The 17,307-nt window shown below is 37.5% G+C and overlaps 1 protein-coding gene and 1 long non-coding RNA gene across 3 annotated transcripts in view; one reads left to right on the top strand and one right to left on the bottom strand.

Annotated features, from left to right (window-relative positions):
* Nucleotides 1-202: 202 nt before the first annotated feature.
* Nucleotides 203-1,543, bottom strand: LOC105524445. The gene is made up of 2 exons (XR_001003764.1): nt 1,410-1,543; nt 203-447 (listed from the first exon to the last, which is right to left on the bottom strand). It is a non-coding gene; the product is annotated as an uncharacterized LOC105524445 (long non-coding RNA).
* A 1,138-nt stretch (nt 1,544-2,681) lies between these two features.
* TMEM144 (transmembrane protein 144) overlaps nt 2,682-17,307 on the top strand; it is a 57,791-nt gene continuing 43,165 nt past the window's right edge. Inside the window, exons 1-5 of one of the 2 annotated variants that reach the window (XM_011959714.1) lie at nt 2,682-2,774; nt 4,789-4,854; nt 12,633-12,761; nt 13,848-14,017; nt 16,439-16,561. In XM_011959714.1, coding sequence (XP_011815104.1) covers nt 13,909-14,017; nt 16,439-16,561 — 232 coding nt within the window. In that variant the 5' untranslated portion in view covers nt 2,682-2,774; nt 4,789-4,854; nt 12,633-12,761; nt 13,848-13,908. Of the gene's footprint in view, nt 2,775-4,788; nt 4,855-11,443; nt 11,780-12,632; nt 12,762-13,847; nt 14,018-16,438; nt 16,562-17,307 lie in introns of those variants that run through there. The other variant, XM_011959713.1, reaches the window with a different exon arrangement.

The following is a 17,307-nucleotide window of genomic DNA, read 5'->3' as shown; positions in this document are numbered from 1 at the left end:
TTAAGTGTTGTGGTTTGATCATTGTGTAAGGTAGAATCACAGCTGGATCTCAAAGAATGTTGACTTCATTTCTTCTTCTTTTTTTTTTTTCATATTAGTTGATTTGTTCGGTTTATTTATTTATTTATTTATTTTGCTTTGGGTTTTGGTTTTGTTTGCTTTAAGTTTTGGGAATTCATTGCAGGAGACATGGCACAGAAGACAGAGGCAAAAGCAGTTTTACTGAAAAACAGAGCATGAGTAGAAAGACTTCAAGTCCCATATGGCACCACAGTGAGAAGTGACTTCCTCTGAGCTTCTTAGAGAATCCAACAATGTCCTGCTCCCTTGGGGAGCTGCAGCCATGGGCACATAGGAATAGGGCTTCCACCAAGAGTCCCGTCAGTCGCAGCAACAGGAGGTCTTCCTCAGACAACTTTGATGATAGTGGTTGTTAGCCAGAGCAAGCTAGAACCAGAAAGAAAAACTTTGAAGATGCCACAGTTGGAGTCTGAGCACCTTGAGGCTTCCTGTTGGAAACTGGCAAACCTAACTGTGGGACACCTGGATGCTGAGTTCCAGTAAACATGCTGTGGGAGGCACTGTAATTTAGTCACTAACATTTAAAAACTATCTAGTTCTATATACATACTCTGTCGAAGACTTCTTATATTATAAATTTAAAATATGAACTACAAACTCTTTATATGTCTTGACTCAGATTACCTAGGAAGTGACAGTGACTTATTCTTCAATGTTTAGAATCATAGTAAGTTATAGATTATAGTCTGAGAAAATTACTTGGACCAAGAAAGCAATGTCCCTGACATTCGTGAGTCTAGAACCAGAGCTGCCCTTTAAGCTAGGTGCAAATTTATCAGAAAACAATATTTTTCCCAAATACATATTGCAGTCATAAAATGCCCTAAAAACCCAGTTCTTAGAGGGACTACTGCTTACTTACTGAGAAATTTTATTCTCTGAAATCATAGACTATCAGATGCGTTGCTGTTTAAAATTATTGCAATAAGAATGAAACATCTCAGTCTTATCTGGAGGAGTTAAGTCATTGTGATCAGTGAAGCCTTGATTTACAGCCCCCGTGCAAAGCTTCAAAGAATGGGTCTCAGGACACAACATTTGACATCTTTTTTAACTTCATTTCCAAGAAAACAGGACTGCTATGGTTTGAATGTTTGTTTCCCCCAAACCAGTGTGTTGGAGGTGGGGCCTAATGGGAGGTGTTTGGGTTGTCAGGGTGGATGCCTCATGAATAGATTAATGCCCTCCTTGGGGTAGGGAGCAGTGAGTGAGTTCTTGCTTTATTCGTTCTCAAGAGAGCTGGTTGTTAAACAGAGCTTGGAACCTCCCTCCTCCCTCCTTGCTTCCTCTCTCACCATATGATCTCAGCACACAACACCTCCCCTCACCTTCTACCATGAGTGGAAGCAGCCTGAGCCTCTCGCCAGGAGCAGATGCTGGTGCCATGCTTCTTGTACAGTCCGCAGAACAGAGAGCCAAATAAACCTCTTTTCTTAGAGATTGTCCAGCCTCAAATGTTCCTTTATAGCAACACAAAATGGACTAAGACAAGGACCATAGGTCCATTTCACAGTACAGAGCTGAGGTTGACCCCTTTTATACACAACCATACTTGCTTAGAGTCCATAGAACATCACTTCATTTACATCACACCTAAATTCCACTCTTCAGCAAAATCCTATGTTAATTCCGTATTTTCCTTTGTTTGATGAGATACCTCACAATTGCTCTGTTGTGCAGTCCCCACACCGCAATGAGTCAGTAAACTCGATTGGTTTGTTTACAGGTTATCTCTGGTGGTTTTAGGCTGATTGGGCTAAGACAAACCATGTCTTATTTTTTAAATGTCTCCTTTAAGCAAATGTTATTATCTGTATTTTACTCTATTCTATAAGCAGAAGTAACAAAGTTGTCTAATTGCACCAAAAGATGTTTATAGCATAAAACTTTCTATGCTGTAAACATAGAAAGTTCTTGAAATCAAAAAGAAAAAATTACTGTCCTTAAAATGAAAAAAATATATATACACAGAGTTGGGGCTTTTTCACTTTACTAAAGCTCAGGCTGTGCTTCCTACAATAGAACAATGATCAAAAAATGGAACTTTTTTTCCTCCTTTATAATATGACCAAACAAGGGTTGGTGGCAATGAGCACTGCATCACTTAAAAGATACTGAAAAACTTGAAATACTGATGAATGTATAGCAAACACCTTCTTCCCAATCCTCACTCTTCACCTAAGACCTTGTTTCCTATTTCACTGAGAAACAGAGAAAAAATTAGATGAGAATGTGCACAAGCTCCTACCATAAGATCTTCCTACCTTCCTCTAACTGCACCTCTATACTGTTACTATCAAATACTCCTCTGTGTCCCTAACAAAGGCTATTTCCTCTCCTTTTGCACTAAATTCCATGTACTCATGCCTATGAGGAGACATTGTTCCAGTAATTATCTCCTTTCTTCTGCCTGAGTCAGCCTCTAGGATGGCCCCCAGTGATCCCCACCCTCCTGGTATCCACACCATGATGCAATCTGCTTACACTCTAAATCAGGGATGAACTGTGTGACTAATAGAATACTTCAGAATGGATGATGTGTGACTTCAGATGCTAGGTCATAGAGGACAAGGACACTGCCCCTTTCTTGGATTTCTCACTCACATTCCATGAGACAAGCAGTCCTGTGGTGAGGCCCAGATCAAGAAAGCCTGAGATCTCCCACCATCAGCTACAGCCAATTCATCAGTCATGTGAGTAAACCACCTGGGATGTGGATCCTCTCGACTCAACCACCTCTTCAGGTGGCCAGAGCCCTAGCCCAGCTCTGACTGCAACCTGATGAGAAACCCTGAGTAGGAAGCCCTGCTCGAACTGCTCCCAAATTACTGATCCCCAGAAACTACGAGAGACAATAAGTGTTTAGTGTTCTTTTAAGCCACTACATTTTGGGTGGCTATATTTATTACCCAGTAACAAATGACTAATACATCTCCTGTGATCAAAACACTTCAGAGGTTCGCCATTTCTCTCACAAAAATATCCAAAGTCCATAAGGCCCATGAGGCCCCTCACATTCTTCCCACCCCGCATTATCTCTCTAACTCCATTTTCTACCCCTCTCCTTCTTACCACCTCAACCCCAGCTACAGTGACTTCTTTGCCCTTCCTCAAATCTGCCTCAGGGCCTCTGTACTGGACAGTCTCCCAACTCCCACTCCCTCCTCCAGGCCTTCACTCAAATGTCTCCCTCTCAGTGAGGACTTCCTTTCCTAAAATGCCGTACCCCCAACCTTCACACCCACACACCCACACACACACTCACACACATGCGCGCACACACACACACACACGCACAGTCTCTAGTCTTCCTGGCTCCTTAATTTTTTTTTTTTTTCCTTAGGACATATCACTATTTCATATACTATATATGTCATCTATTATCTGGTTTCCCTTTCTTGGATGTAAGCTAAGTTGGTGCAGGGGTTCTTGTCTGTTCCCAATATCTAAAAGAGTGTCTGGTTTACAGTAGACACTCCATGAAATCTGCCAAATGAATACACCAGTGTTAAGAGTGTAAGAGTGTAATAGTACCTTCAAAAATGCCTCAAAGATAAATCCTTTGATTTATCTTTATCTTTAGATCTACCCCCACTTCAGCCAGTTCTAAAATTTACTACTAGAAAAACCTTTTCTTTCCTGAAGAACTGTCTCACAAAAATAGCAGTTAAATAGGGAGCTATCCTAACCCACTGTTTGCCTTTTCTCTTGCGAAACTCAGACCAAAATTGAAAGTCATCTACAGTAACTATGTGTTCTTGGCATCTAAACTCTGTTTTGTTTCATCTTGATTTTCTTAATTTTCTAGGTTTTTTCCTTTGTTCCTATTACTTTATTGTTTTTATTCTATATTGCTTCAAAGACTTTATGAAATTTGAAATTAAGCAGATTATAAATATAAAAATAAGTAAGTATACTAGTGTTTTCTTAAGCTTACAATAGATTATTACAGTTATCTTTGATTCAGTTTATTATAATTACAGAATTGTAAACTTTTCAAGGAATAAATCTTTAATTTTTGTGAACTCTCCTTTTAAAATCAACAAAGATAATATTTTTATTATTTATTGGAGTATGCTTTTTTTTTTTTTTTTTTTTTTTTTTTTTTTGAGACAGAGTATTGCTTTGTCACCCAGGCTGGAGTGCAGTGGTGTGATCTCGGCTCACTGCAACCTCCACCTCCCGGGTTCAAGCGATTCTCCTGCCTCAGCCTCCCGAGTAGCTGGGATTGCAGGCGCCACCACCTAGCCCAGCTAATTTTTTGTATTTTTAGTAGACATGGGGTTTCACCATGTTGGTCAGGCTGATCTTGAACTCCTGACCTCAAGTGATCTACCCACCTTGGCCTCCCAAAGTGCTGGGATTACAGGCGTGAGCCACTGTGCCTAGCCTGGGGTATTCTTACTGTAAAACATTTTACATGGAAAATATACTTTGAATCAGGAGAGAAACATTTCAACACAGCATCATGATTTCTCAGTAAACTGGCACATTTTTCCTAAATTCAGATTATTCTTGGAAATTTTTGTTTGCTTCTATGACATAATAAAATTCTACTTGAAAATTATGTGTTAAATTAATTCCTTCTGCGTTTCCAAAAAACAGAGGAAGGGTTATTTTAAACAATAAAGTGGTTGATTATGTTATCCAATGAGTCAGCAGGTTTTTTTTCTGCCTTCACCAGTCATCATTTCTCATTATACACAGAGATCCTCAAAACAAGGAGCAGATACATTCAGTCTGTAGGATCATTTAGCAACTGGAGGAAGAAGAGTAAGTAGCCTAGATTTTTTTAAAGTTCCCACATCCAAACATCCCAAAAGATCGTAAAAAGATAAACAAGTGTTCAGAGATTAAATATGGAAAATATTGGTATTGGTTTTGATTCTCTAGACAAGAATAAAATGCCACTTGACAGTAGATTTCTCACTTTATAAGTAATCTTGTATTTGGTGAATGGCTAAAAACATAGTCAAATGAATTAAATATACACTGAAATAAATGGGCAAATATATATCATCAATTATCAATTATCAACCCCATCAATTACTTCATCATATCTAAACATATATATAATATGTATTTCTCAGCCTGGTGAAGTAAGCCAACCCCATCAATAATCTCATTGTATTTAAGTATATATTTAATATGTAAATATTCTGCATTAATATATTTAATATTTAATATGTTGATCTATATTAAATATATATTCAATACATTATATATTTAAATAATATATTCATATTGCATATTAATATATACAATATTAAATATATAAATATATGTGCAAATATGATGAGATCATTTAGGGGGTTGGTTTCCTTCACCAGGCTTAGAAAATAGTTTAACTGCTGTAAAATAATCACAAATTTAAAATTATAACACTTTTGCACACTGTTTTCAGAGTAGTTTTAGATTTAGGAAAAAAAATCGAGCAGATAGGAGCAGAGTCCCCATATAACCCATCTCTACTCTCTCACAGTTCCCCTATTAGTAACATCTGCATTTGAGTTGCACATTTCTCACAGTTGATAAACCAATATTGGTACATTATTATTAACTAAAGTCCATAGTTTACATTAGAGTGCACTCTGTATGTTGTATGATAGCTCTATAGGTTCTGACATATGTGAAAGGCCGCAAATGTAGTGTATCTAGGTTAATGTTCTATACGAGGTTGAGAAGAATGTGTATGTTGCCGCAGTTGAATGAGATATAACCATCAATTAAACCCAGGTGACGATAGTACTATTCACTCTATTACATTCTTACTGATTTTCTGCCTGTTCGATTTGCCAGTTACTAACAGAGGAATATTGAAGACCCCAACTGCAGCAGTCTATTTGTGTCTATTTCTCCTTGCAGTTTTACCAGATTTTGCCTTATGTATTTTGACACTCTGCTGTGAGGTGCATACACAGGATTGTTATGGCTTGTTGGACAGTTGGCCCCTTTATCATTATGTAATTGCCTTATTCATTCCTAATAATTTCCTTATCTGAAGTTTGCTTTGTCTGAAGTTAAAATAGTTATTCTAGCTTTCCTTTGATTAGTGTTAGAAAAATATATCTTGTTGGGCATGGTGGCTCATGCTGTAATCTCAGCACTTTGGGAGGTTGAGGGAGGAGGGTCTCTTGAGTTCAGGAGTTCAAGACCAGCCTGGGCAACATAGTGAGACCCCATCTCTACAAAAAATTAAAAATTAGCTTGTTGTGGTGGCACATGCCTGCAGTCCTAGCTACTCAAGAGACTGAGGTGGGAGGATCACTGGAGCTCAGGAGTTCGAGGCTGCAGTGAGCCATGACTGTGCCACTGCACTCCAGCCCAGGTAATAGATTGAGATCCTGTTTCAAAGGTAAAAAAGAGAAAAGAAGAGAAAAATATATCTTTCTCCATTCCTTTTGTGTCTTTATAATTAACATGGATTTCTGGTAAGCAACATAGAGTTGATGCCTGTATTTTATTCATTCTGTCAGTCTTTGTCTTTTAATTGGTAGGCCATTTATATTTAAAGTGATTCTTGATAGAGTTGGATTAATATCTCCCATATATTGTTTTCTGTTTGTTGCCCTTGTAATTATTTCCCTTTTTTGTTTTCCCCTCTTCATATGGTTTGGCTCTGTGCCCCCACCCAAATCTCAAGTGGAATTATAATCCCCAAAATCGCCACCTGTTGAGAGAGGGACTTGGGAGGAGGTGATTGGGTCATGTGGGTGGTTTTCCCCCATGCTGTCCTCATGATAGTGAGTTCTCACAAGATCTAATGGTTTTATAAGGGGCTCTTTCCCTTCGCTTCCTCTCACCTGTTGCCATGTACGACATGCCTTTGCTTCTCCTTCGCCTTCTGCCATGATTGTAAGTTTCCTAAGGCCTCCCCAGCCATGCAGAACTGTGAGTCAATTAAACCTCTTTCCTTTATAAATTACCCAGCTTCTGGTAGTGTCTTTACAGCAGTGTGCAAATAGACTAATACACCTCTTTTGCTCCCTTTTCTAGTTTTAATTGAGCATTTTATATGATTATATTTTCTATCCTCTCTTAGCATATCAATTATACTTAAAAATATGTTTTTAGAAATTGCCCTAGAGTTTGCAGTACACATTTACAACTAAGTCCACTTTTCAATAACACTATACCATTTCACAGTTAGTGCAGGTACTGTATGAAAGATTATTCCCATGCCTCTCTCCTGTCCCTTAAAGCATTGCAGTTATTTATTTCATTTATTCATAAACTAATATGACCGAATATATTACTGATATTATTATTTTGAACAGTTATCTATGCGATCAATTAAGAATAGGAAAAAAATTCTAGGTTGGTGGATTTTTCTTTCAACACTCTACTCTCTTTTTGCTTGCATGGTTTCTGAGAAGTCTGATGTAATTTTCATCCTTGTTCCTCTATAAGTAAGGTGATAGTTTTTCCTCTTGACTCCTTTCAACATTTTCTCTTTGTTTAATTTTCCACAATTTGTATACAATATTCCTACATGTAGTTTTTTAAAAAATTTATCTTGCTTGGTGTTAACTGATCTTCCTGGAACTGTGGTTTGATGTCTGTTATTAATTTTAGAAAGTTGTCCACTATTATTAGATACCTAGATATCTATTATTTATGTATCTTCTGCTGCTTTCTTTCTTTTCCTTCTGGTATTCCTATTACCTGTATTTTATGTCTTTTGTAATTTTCGTACAGTTCTTGGAAATTTTGTGGGTTTTTTTTTTAATATTCTGTTTTCTATTTCCATTTAAGTTTGGGAAGTTTCCATTGACATACCTTCAAGCTCACTGATTCTTTTGCAGTTGTCAAAAGCATTTCTCATTTCTATTATAATGTTTTCTGTTCTCTAACATTTCCTTTTGATTCTCTGAGTTTTCATCTTTCTGTTTATATTACACATTTGTTCTTGCACTTTTCCCAGTTGATCTCTTAGCATATTAGTCATAGCATATTTTAAATTTCCAGTCTCATAATTCCCACATCCCTGCCATATCTGAATCTGGTTCTGATGCTTGCTCTGTCTTTTCAGATCTGTGTCTTTTCTTGCCTTTTAGCATGCCTTATAATTGTTCATTGAAAGCAAGGCATGATGTATCAGATAATAGAAAACAAGATAAGTAGACCTTTAGTTTTTATGTTTATCAGGCCAGAAGTCAGACTGTGCTTAATGGTTGTAGCTGTAAGTATCGGAGGCTTCTATTTTCTCTAATATCTTTATTTTTGTCTCCCCTATTTGTTGTTTTTGGGTTTTCTTAGAGACTCATTCTTAAGCAGAGTCTGTGTCTTGCAACTCTCTCTAGTTGTGATCCACAGTTATTATACCAGAGTACTATTTATGTGATCATAAGATATTGGAGAGTTGATACATTCTATAATGTTATGATAAAAATCTCTATTTTTTTATTCTTATTTCTTTTTAAAAAATTTTAGATTCAGAAGGCACATGTGCAGGTTTCCTACATGGATATATTCTGTAATGGTGAGGTTTTGGCTTCTAGTAAACCCATCACCCAAATAGTAAACATTAGAGCCAATAGATAATTTTTCAACCCGCTCTCCTCTCCCACCTTGCCCCGTTTTGGAGTCCCTAGTATCTATTATTTCACCTTTATATCCATGTGTACCCATTGTTTAGCTCCCACTTATAAGGGAGAGTGTGCAGTACTTTATTTTCTGTCTGAGTTATTTCACTTAGGACAATGGCCTCTAGCTCTATTCACGTTGCTGCAAAGGACATGATTTCACTGCTTTTTATGGCCGCATAATATTCCGTAGTTTATATATACCACATTTTCTTTATCCGATCAACTATTGATGGACATTTAGGATGACTCCATGACTTTGCTATTGTAAATAGTACCCCAATAAATATATGAGTGCCAGTGTCATTGATATAACACTTTCTTTTCCTTGGAGTAGAGACCCAATAGCGGGATTGCTGGGCTGAATGGTACTTCTATTTTCAGTTATTTGAGAAATCCCCATACTGTTTTCCGTAAGGGTTGTACTGTTTACATCGTCATCAACAGTGTATATGCATTCCCTTTTCTCTGTATCTTCGCCAACATCTAAAACTTTGCTTTCTAGTTGTCCAAAATCCCTGAGTTGTGAACTTACTTCATAAGAGTTTCTTCTTTTGTTTTTCTCTTTATGTGAGAAAGAAAGTGTAGAAGGTGTTCAAACTGTCTAGTTGCCTTTTCTCTAATTCAGATAAAGCTCCGGGGTAAAGTTTACCTTGAGGGCAGGCTTTTGTTTCTGAATATATTTCAAGTAGTTATTTTTTTTCCTCCCACATGCCAGAAAAAAAGAGGAAAGTTTTGTCCTGTCTTCTGAAAGTAAAACTCATTAATGTGTGGATGCTCCCATATGAATGATTCCCTCTGTCTCCGAGTTTTCAACTCTCAAGTTAGTCCACACTCAGCCTTCAGCATTATACCAAATACTGTATAAATGCCCCCCTACCCTTTACTGGCTCCAGTGGTTTTTGCTGTCCTGATAAGCTGTAATTCTCTGTATTCGTCTATCTGTTCAGTTTGCAAAGAGGTGGCATGTCCTGTGACATCAATTCTCTGCAGATCTAAAAAGAGTTGTTGATTTTTGATTTGCTCATTTTTTTCTTGTTGTGATGACGGGAGTGGAGACTTTCACTCCTTTCAAATGTCAGAGCAGAAACCAGAAGTCCTAGTAATAATGTTATATATACATAACGTTATATATGCATAATGTTATATATATCTTCTGACCACATAAAAGGGGGAGGTGCACAGGTCTTATTATTATTTTACATGTTAAGAAATTGAGGTTTAAAAAGACTAAATGAGTTTCCATGAGAAATATTGCTAATAGATGAAGCTAAAGTCAGAACCTGGATCTTCTAGTGTCTGCCAGGACTCTTCCAATACTGACCATTATGTTTAGGCATTCATGTATATGAAACAATTTGAAAGAAAAATTTCAGTTTCAGAATAGAGTCATCCATGTTTGGATTTGCTCTGTGGCATAATGTAAAAAGCAATGGCCTGGCATATCCCATAATGAATCTTCTCAGGCCTAATTCAGCCCCCAACTCACATCTCTTCCAACTGAAGACATGATTTTATCTGGGTAACCTTTGTACTTCCATGGCTAACAGTATAGAGCAGTGTTTTCCAGTAGAGCTTTCTGCAATGACAGAAAGGTTCTATAATCTGCATACCTGGCCACTGAGCACTTGAAAGGTGTCCAGTGCAAGCAAACTACTAAATATTTTATTGTGATTTAATTCGAAATAACCACATGCTGCTAGTGGCTACATATTGGACAGTACAGAACTAGAACAATGTTCCTCAAAATCTAAATAAAGATGTCGGGAACCTGAATTTTAACCCATTCCTCAGGTTATTCTTACTGGCAATACAGTTTGACAAGTATTGATTAGAATATGATTCTTGAGCCTAGCTTCACATTAGAGTCAGCCGGAGAAGACTTTTGAAAGGAAATGATTCCTGAGTCACATACTCAGAGATTCTATTTTAATTGCTTTGGTATTGGATCCAGATATTAGTTTTGTTTTATTTTGTTTTTTAAAGCCACCTCCCTGGGCCATTATGGGCAGTCAAGCTTGAGAAAACCAGAACATATATTCTCATGTGACACTAAGTACATATTAGATAAAAATACAGGTCTGAAGCAGCAGCTCACGCTTGTAATCCCAGCACTTTGGGAGGCCGAGGCGGGCGGATCACAAGGTCAGGAAATCGAGACCATCCTGGCTAACACGGTGAAACCCCGACTCTACTAAAAATACAAAAAATTAGCCGGTTGTGGTGGTGGGTGCCTGTAGTCCCAGCTACTCAGGAGGCTGAGGCAGGAGAATTGCTTGAACCCAGGAGGCGGAGATAGCAGTGAGCTGAGATCGTGCCACTGCGCTCCAGCTTGGACCACAGAGAGAGACTCCGTCTACAAAAACAAAATAAAACAACAACAACAACAACAAAATCCCAGATAAATGGCCTGTACAGATAAATGGCTTGGTTGCATCTATAGTTAGTGATTACAAGTGAAATCTTGTGACGTCACGAGAGATGTCCCTGACATCAGTGGTGCAGATGAATTTCTTAATACCAAGTGGAAAAATTCACTTGAGATAATCTTTTACAGTGGTGTGAAATTCCTCCACCTTTTGTTTTATCCATAAACTGCACAAATAATACCTCCCTCTGTGACACTTAGGGTGACATGCTGAGAGTTCCCTGAATAATCACCTCTTGAAATACACAAAACTCTTCTAGTTTCCTGGTTGACCGACCCAGGGTTGACGACCCCTCATGAGCCACCTGACAATTCACTCCAGGACAGCAACTGAAGGAAGGCGTTCCCCAACCTGCTGTCCTATGAAGGCCTCTGGGTCACCGGTGCTAAAGCCCTCCCCTCTCCACCCTCCTTAGGGAGGTAAACGTCCCAGCAGGAAGTCAAGGCTGGATTGGCGCTCTTCGCGAGCACCCTGGGAATGAGACTTTGGGTCACGGGTGCTAGAGCCCTCCCCTCTCCTCCCGGCCGGTGTGTGGGAAATTGTTCCCGCAGAAAGTAAAGGCTGGCCAGACCGCCCCCAGCACGTAGAGGGAATGAGTCAGGTTCCGGCTCCACGCCGGCATGTAGGGGGCGGATCGCGCCGGCGCTGAGTAGGAAGGAGCTTCAGCCGCCAGGCCGGAACGCAGTGAGTACAGCCACTCAAAGGAAAGCAAAGTCGCTTTACAGGGGAGCGTCTCATGATTTTTCAAAAACGTGCTCATGGTTAAAAAGAAAAATCAAGGCTCAGAATAAATACATTCAAGCACTGTTAATTTTAGCCCAAAGACAGGCGGTACTTGCCGGGAGATTTGGGGATATCAACATGAAACTAAAAAGGAAATTTTAGTTGGAGTGGAGCAAACAGTATTGATCAGAACATACCAAATACGAATTTTTTCCAAGTCTGCGTAGAAGTTTAAATTACTAGGAAAAATGTAAAGGAGAAGTATTTACTAATAAATGAAACAAAAGTAATAAAATAAAAATGAATTAATATAGTTTGACAAAATATCAGCGGACACTGAAAAGAAAACATTAAAATAATGTTTGAGACTTTTTAGGTTTTGTGCAGGAAGAATTGGAAAAAATGTGCTGGATGGAGTGATACTCCTTTTCCACAAAAATTTCATTGTTTTAGAGCGAGGTAGAGCCTTTTTAAAGACAGTAAGTTATTGCCAATTCACAATGAAATAAGATCACATGCTCTGAAATGTACAAGAGCTGCATGCAATAAACTTCATTTATCTATAGGTAATAACTGATGTTTATTCAGTAGTCAAAATGAAGCTCATGCACTCTAATTAGCACATCAAATTATTCTCTCCGTTTCAGAGGTGTAGGGCCTTTGTGGAGCCTTCTTTTCAATAAATAATTTGCCACTCTTGAAGGTTAGACATTCTCTTTTTATGAATGTACACATAAAGGTTTTGTTTTGCTTTGCTTGTTGTTAATTAAAATGAGAAAATAATGCGTTATCACCCAATCATGTGTCTTTTTAGTCATAGGTTAGCTTTTCAAGCTTCCTATGACTTCCTGCATCTCTGACCTGTTGCACCTTTGTTATCTTGGCACCTCTGTTATCTTAGCAGCAAGCACCTGCTTCAGCTGACCCTTGAGTCATAACCCATGTAAGGCTCTGCAGGGCTGAACCTCTCTTTGAGCCTAACAGTAGAATTATTATTATATTTATTGAATAGCATTATTATGTCAATGTTGAAATGTGCCTCAGTGTCTCTTCCTCAACCACATCCCTATAGAGGATGTTTTCTCAATAGCAATGTGTTTTTGTTTTTGTTTTAAGAAAGTCCACACAATTTCAAATACACATTTTCTTTACTAAAGTTTATGACCAGTTTTGAAGTGATCTTTGTTTTCAGTTAAACTATCTTTAATAATGGCAAAAAATATATTTTGTAGGTTGTTGTATATTTAATATTCTCTGCAAGAACACGTTAGGAACAATACATGGACCTTTAAATATTTGTCATTGTGAAATAAAATAACAAGGAAAGGTGATTTGATTTCAGGTGTACTTTATTCAATACATATATACAAGAAGTTATTAATATAACATTAAATTTGCAGGGAAAAAGAAACCACTGGATTATTCTGATTCTATTCCAGAGGGCTTATTCCAAAGGGCCAGTGTGCTAAATATGAATGAATCCAAGAAGGCATTGTGGAAAGACTCTGTACCCTGTGATAAAATTACTTTGGTGGTGTTTTTTTTCTCCTGTATCTCAGGAAACTAAAAATCTGAATTGTATTCAGCGGCCTTTTCCAAATGCTAACTTTATGAAAAAATGTCTAATTCTTGGTTATTTGTGGTTTTAGTCCTTTTCTTCATAGAGGAGCTAGAGCTGTTAAATAAGTTTAGCTGTGTTGTTCACTAAAACTTTCTGCAGTGGTAGAACCTACACGGGATATTTTTTTTTTGTAATGTACTAAAAATTGTCTTCAGATCTTAGAAGAAGTTAGGCTTTCAAGCCCTGAAGACAAAGTTGTTCTTTTTAAATTGTAGGCTAGTGTTCAAAAATATTTGCTGACAGAATAAATAAGCATGAAGTACAAACATAGTATATACTTCTGTCATGTCTTAACTATCCACAGAAAGGAGTCTTAGCATACTTTTGAAAAATTTGATAAATATGTTAATCACAATTTGTTCACAGATTCACATATCAATTGTTTCATTTTTTTTTTTTTAATTTCAGAAGCTCCTGAAAAGTACATCAAGTCTGAAGTGAACCAGCTAAACTCATCAAGACTGGAACCATGAGCAATAATGGAGCAGACCTAACCTTTGGTTACATCTCCTGTTTTGTAGCTATCCTTTTGTTTGGCTCAAATTTTGTGCCACTTAAAAAATTTGATACTGGTGATGGTAATTATTTTTCCTTGATTGTTAACGTTATATTATTTTTAAAAATGAAGTTCCTTTTTTGGTCTTTTAAAAGTACAGCTACAAAAATAAATCATGTTGATCTTGATACCTAATGAATAGAGCTTAAAATTAATCATTTGACAGTGCCCATACCAGTTTGTCTGCAAGTCAGAATAGGAGAACCAGTAAGGTTGTTTCATGGAGGGAGGTTACTGTCAGAAAAGCTCTTGGGCCATTATATGAATGGAAGAAATTTATAGTCAGTTCTACTAATAACGCTTGTTTTGAAAACATGAATCTTCAACATGATTGATGTATTAGAGAACAATTTAAGCATAACAGATTTTTAGCTTGCTTATGTGCAATTTTGTCTGTGAGAAAGCTCTAGATAAACACAGAAAATTGCACCTAGATGAATAAAGATGTGTGATAATACACACAATGCACACATACACCTGCACGTCCTTCAAATATCGACCAGCTCCCTTAGTTCACCACATGTGGTTATGAAGTATTCCACCCGACCACATCTGCTGTCAGAACTCCTCACCCAACACCTTCACAGTAACTCTTAAGCTGCAACTCTTTGGATGCCCACTTCCAGGAGCAAACTTCTGGACTTTTTCAATTAAAATGCCCTATTTATTACAGCATTCATGTAATTAACCAGCTAACCAGTTAAAACTGTGCTACCATTTTAGTTAGGTTGAGAGTTGTTCCCCCAGTCCCATTTTCCCCATATGCTCTGTAGTTTTTACTGCATGATTTTGCAGAGTGCAGTGATTTCAAGGAATGCACATGTTACATCATAGCAGAACTGACTAATGTGAGTTTTGGAGAAGGAGAAGCAAGAGTTATTTGTATTTACCTGACTTCCATATTGAAGCCGGGAGAAGGAGTTGAGATTGATGGTGAACACATGTTGGGATTACTTCTTTGGTAGTATTTATTACCTGACCACAGTTGTGTTATTTCCCCAATTCTTTGTCTTCGTGCACTTAGAAAATACGATTACAAATTGTTTTCCTCCAGGGTCTTTCTTCTCTTTTCCTCTGGAGTTAGGACAAGAATAGGAACTACCTGAGGAACAAAAAAAAATGGGTAGAGGATCTAGCTTTTAGTCTTCCACAATTAGCTTTATGATCCTGGGCAAATATTACCAGCTCTGCTGTTTTCAGTTTCTCATTTGTAAAGCGAACAACTTATAAAATGAAGTTTCTTTTCATCTCTGTGATTCTACTCTTTTTTTTTTATTTTTCATGTTTTTGAGGGGACAGAGTCTCACTCTTGCACCAAGGATGGAGTGAAGTATCATAATCTTGGCTCACTGCAACCTCCGCCTTTAGGGTTCAAGTGATTCTCATGTCTCAGCCTGCCAAGTAGCTGGAACTACAGGCACACACTACTACACTCGGCTAATTTCTTGCATTTTTAGTAGAGATGGAGTCTCACCATGTTGTACAGGCTGGTCTCGAACTCCTGAGCTCAGGCAGTCCACCCACTTCGGCCTCCCAAAGTGTTAGGATTGCAGACGTGAGTCACCACGCCTGGCTGATTCTACTCTTTTGTCATAGAGATTAGCAGCCATTTTTTCTCTCTCCTCCACCATGAGATTGAATCCAAGAAGGGCAACAATCTTCCAAAGTTAGTGCTAGAAGTAATCCATTGAGTTTTAACTGCCTCAGTATTTCTCTCAATGTCAACTATTTCGTCATCCTTTTAATCTCTAAATCCTTAATGATGCAGAAGCCTCAAAAAGGTACAGGTACACCTCATCACTAGGTTATCTTCAGATAACTGGAAAATGGCAACTCAAAGTATAGAAAGTAGAGTAACCTTGACCTAGAAAGCTAATTTTCAGGTTTATAATGCCTGACTCATCATAGGCATTGAACTCTAACTGTATGAGGCCTATATATGACCATAAATGATTTCATTTTTATCCCAGAGGTGGCATAAATGGTCACTGAAGGTTTAAATTACTGTCATGCTATTCTGAAGTACTTACTGCCATGTTTTGGGGATGCAAGAGTACTCAGTGTGGCATCTGAATGAGAATATACACTTGGTCTTGCCATCACTCTTTGGCTGAAAATTCTTGATTTGTCTAATAGGAGAAAAAAATAATATTAAGCCAGAGCACACCGTGTCTAAGCCTTGGAGTCGACCTGGGTTTAAATTGCAGCTCAACAAACTACTCCCTGTTTGGACACATTGCTTAATTGCAGATTCATTTTCTCTATCTTTGAGCTAGGGTTAATTATGATGCAGAGTAGTCATAAGAATGAAATGTGCAAAGTCCATGGCATATGGCATTCAATAAATTGTGGCCATTCCTATAATACCACCTCATAGATATTCCTGAGCACAAATTTATTCAATTCAGTTTGAACCATTAACACCGAGTTTGTTTATTTCCAGGAATGTTTCTCCAGTGGGTCCTTTGTGCTGCCATATGGTTGGTTGCCTTGGTGGTCAATCTGATATTACATTGCCCAAAGTTTTGGCCTTTTGCAATGCTTGGAGGCTGCATTTGGGCAACAGGTAATGCCTGATATAATTTATACTTTTATTATGTAACATAATGATCAAAGTAATTCTCATTCACAATAGGAAGAAATAGCACAAACAGTGATTCTGAATAACCCTTAGTGATAGATACTAGAAATTAACTACTTGCTTGCCTTCACATGCTCAGTGAATATTTTTGGTGCCTTACCTGATTTGTTCCACCTGATTTATTCCTCTAAATGATTTACTTTTAAGTTCCTGGTAGAAAATTATTATAGTAAAAACATTTTAATTATTCTCCATCTATTCAAGCATAACTCATTTATTATTTTAGTGTGCTCTGCCCCCTTTTTTCTAGCATGTTTATCAGAAAAATATTTATTAAATAGTAATCTCTACTAATACCATTTTTAGAGCTTAACCGAATCAGGCCAATGTGAAGATACTTCATTTCAAAAGGGCTAGTTAACAGAAAAGCAAAGTAAACAAAAATCTCTCTGTTTCCTTATCAGTACCTGAAATTATATAATTAGAATTCATAACTTGGCTTGGTTAATCAAGAAGTGTTTCCCTTCAATTAATATAAATACACCCCAGGAGGTCTTTTTTTCTTCAGCAAAGAGAATTCCAAGTATCAATGATCTTTAGAAATAATTTCATTAAGAGCAAATACATGTGAAAATGTTAAACATTTATTTAAAAAATTAAAATGAAAATTTATTTATTACCCACTTAATTTGAGTCTCTGAGGAGTTAAATGATTTAGTGAAGTTCATAAG

The sequence above is a fragment of the Colobus angolensis genome, unplaced genomic scaffold, assembly GCF_000951035.1.
Source record: "Colobus angolensis palliatus isolate OR3802 unplaced genomic scaffold, Cang.pa_1.0 Scaffold5, whole genome shotgun sequence".
In the NCBI taxonomy this organism is placed as follows: domain Eukaryota; kingdom Metazoa; phylum Chordata; class Mammalia; order Primates; family Cercopithecidae; genus Colobus; species Colobus angolensis.
Note: the sequence above shows the minus strand (reverse complement) of the source record. Positions and strands in the feature narration are given on the sequence as shown.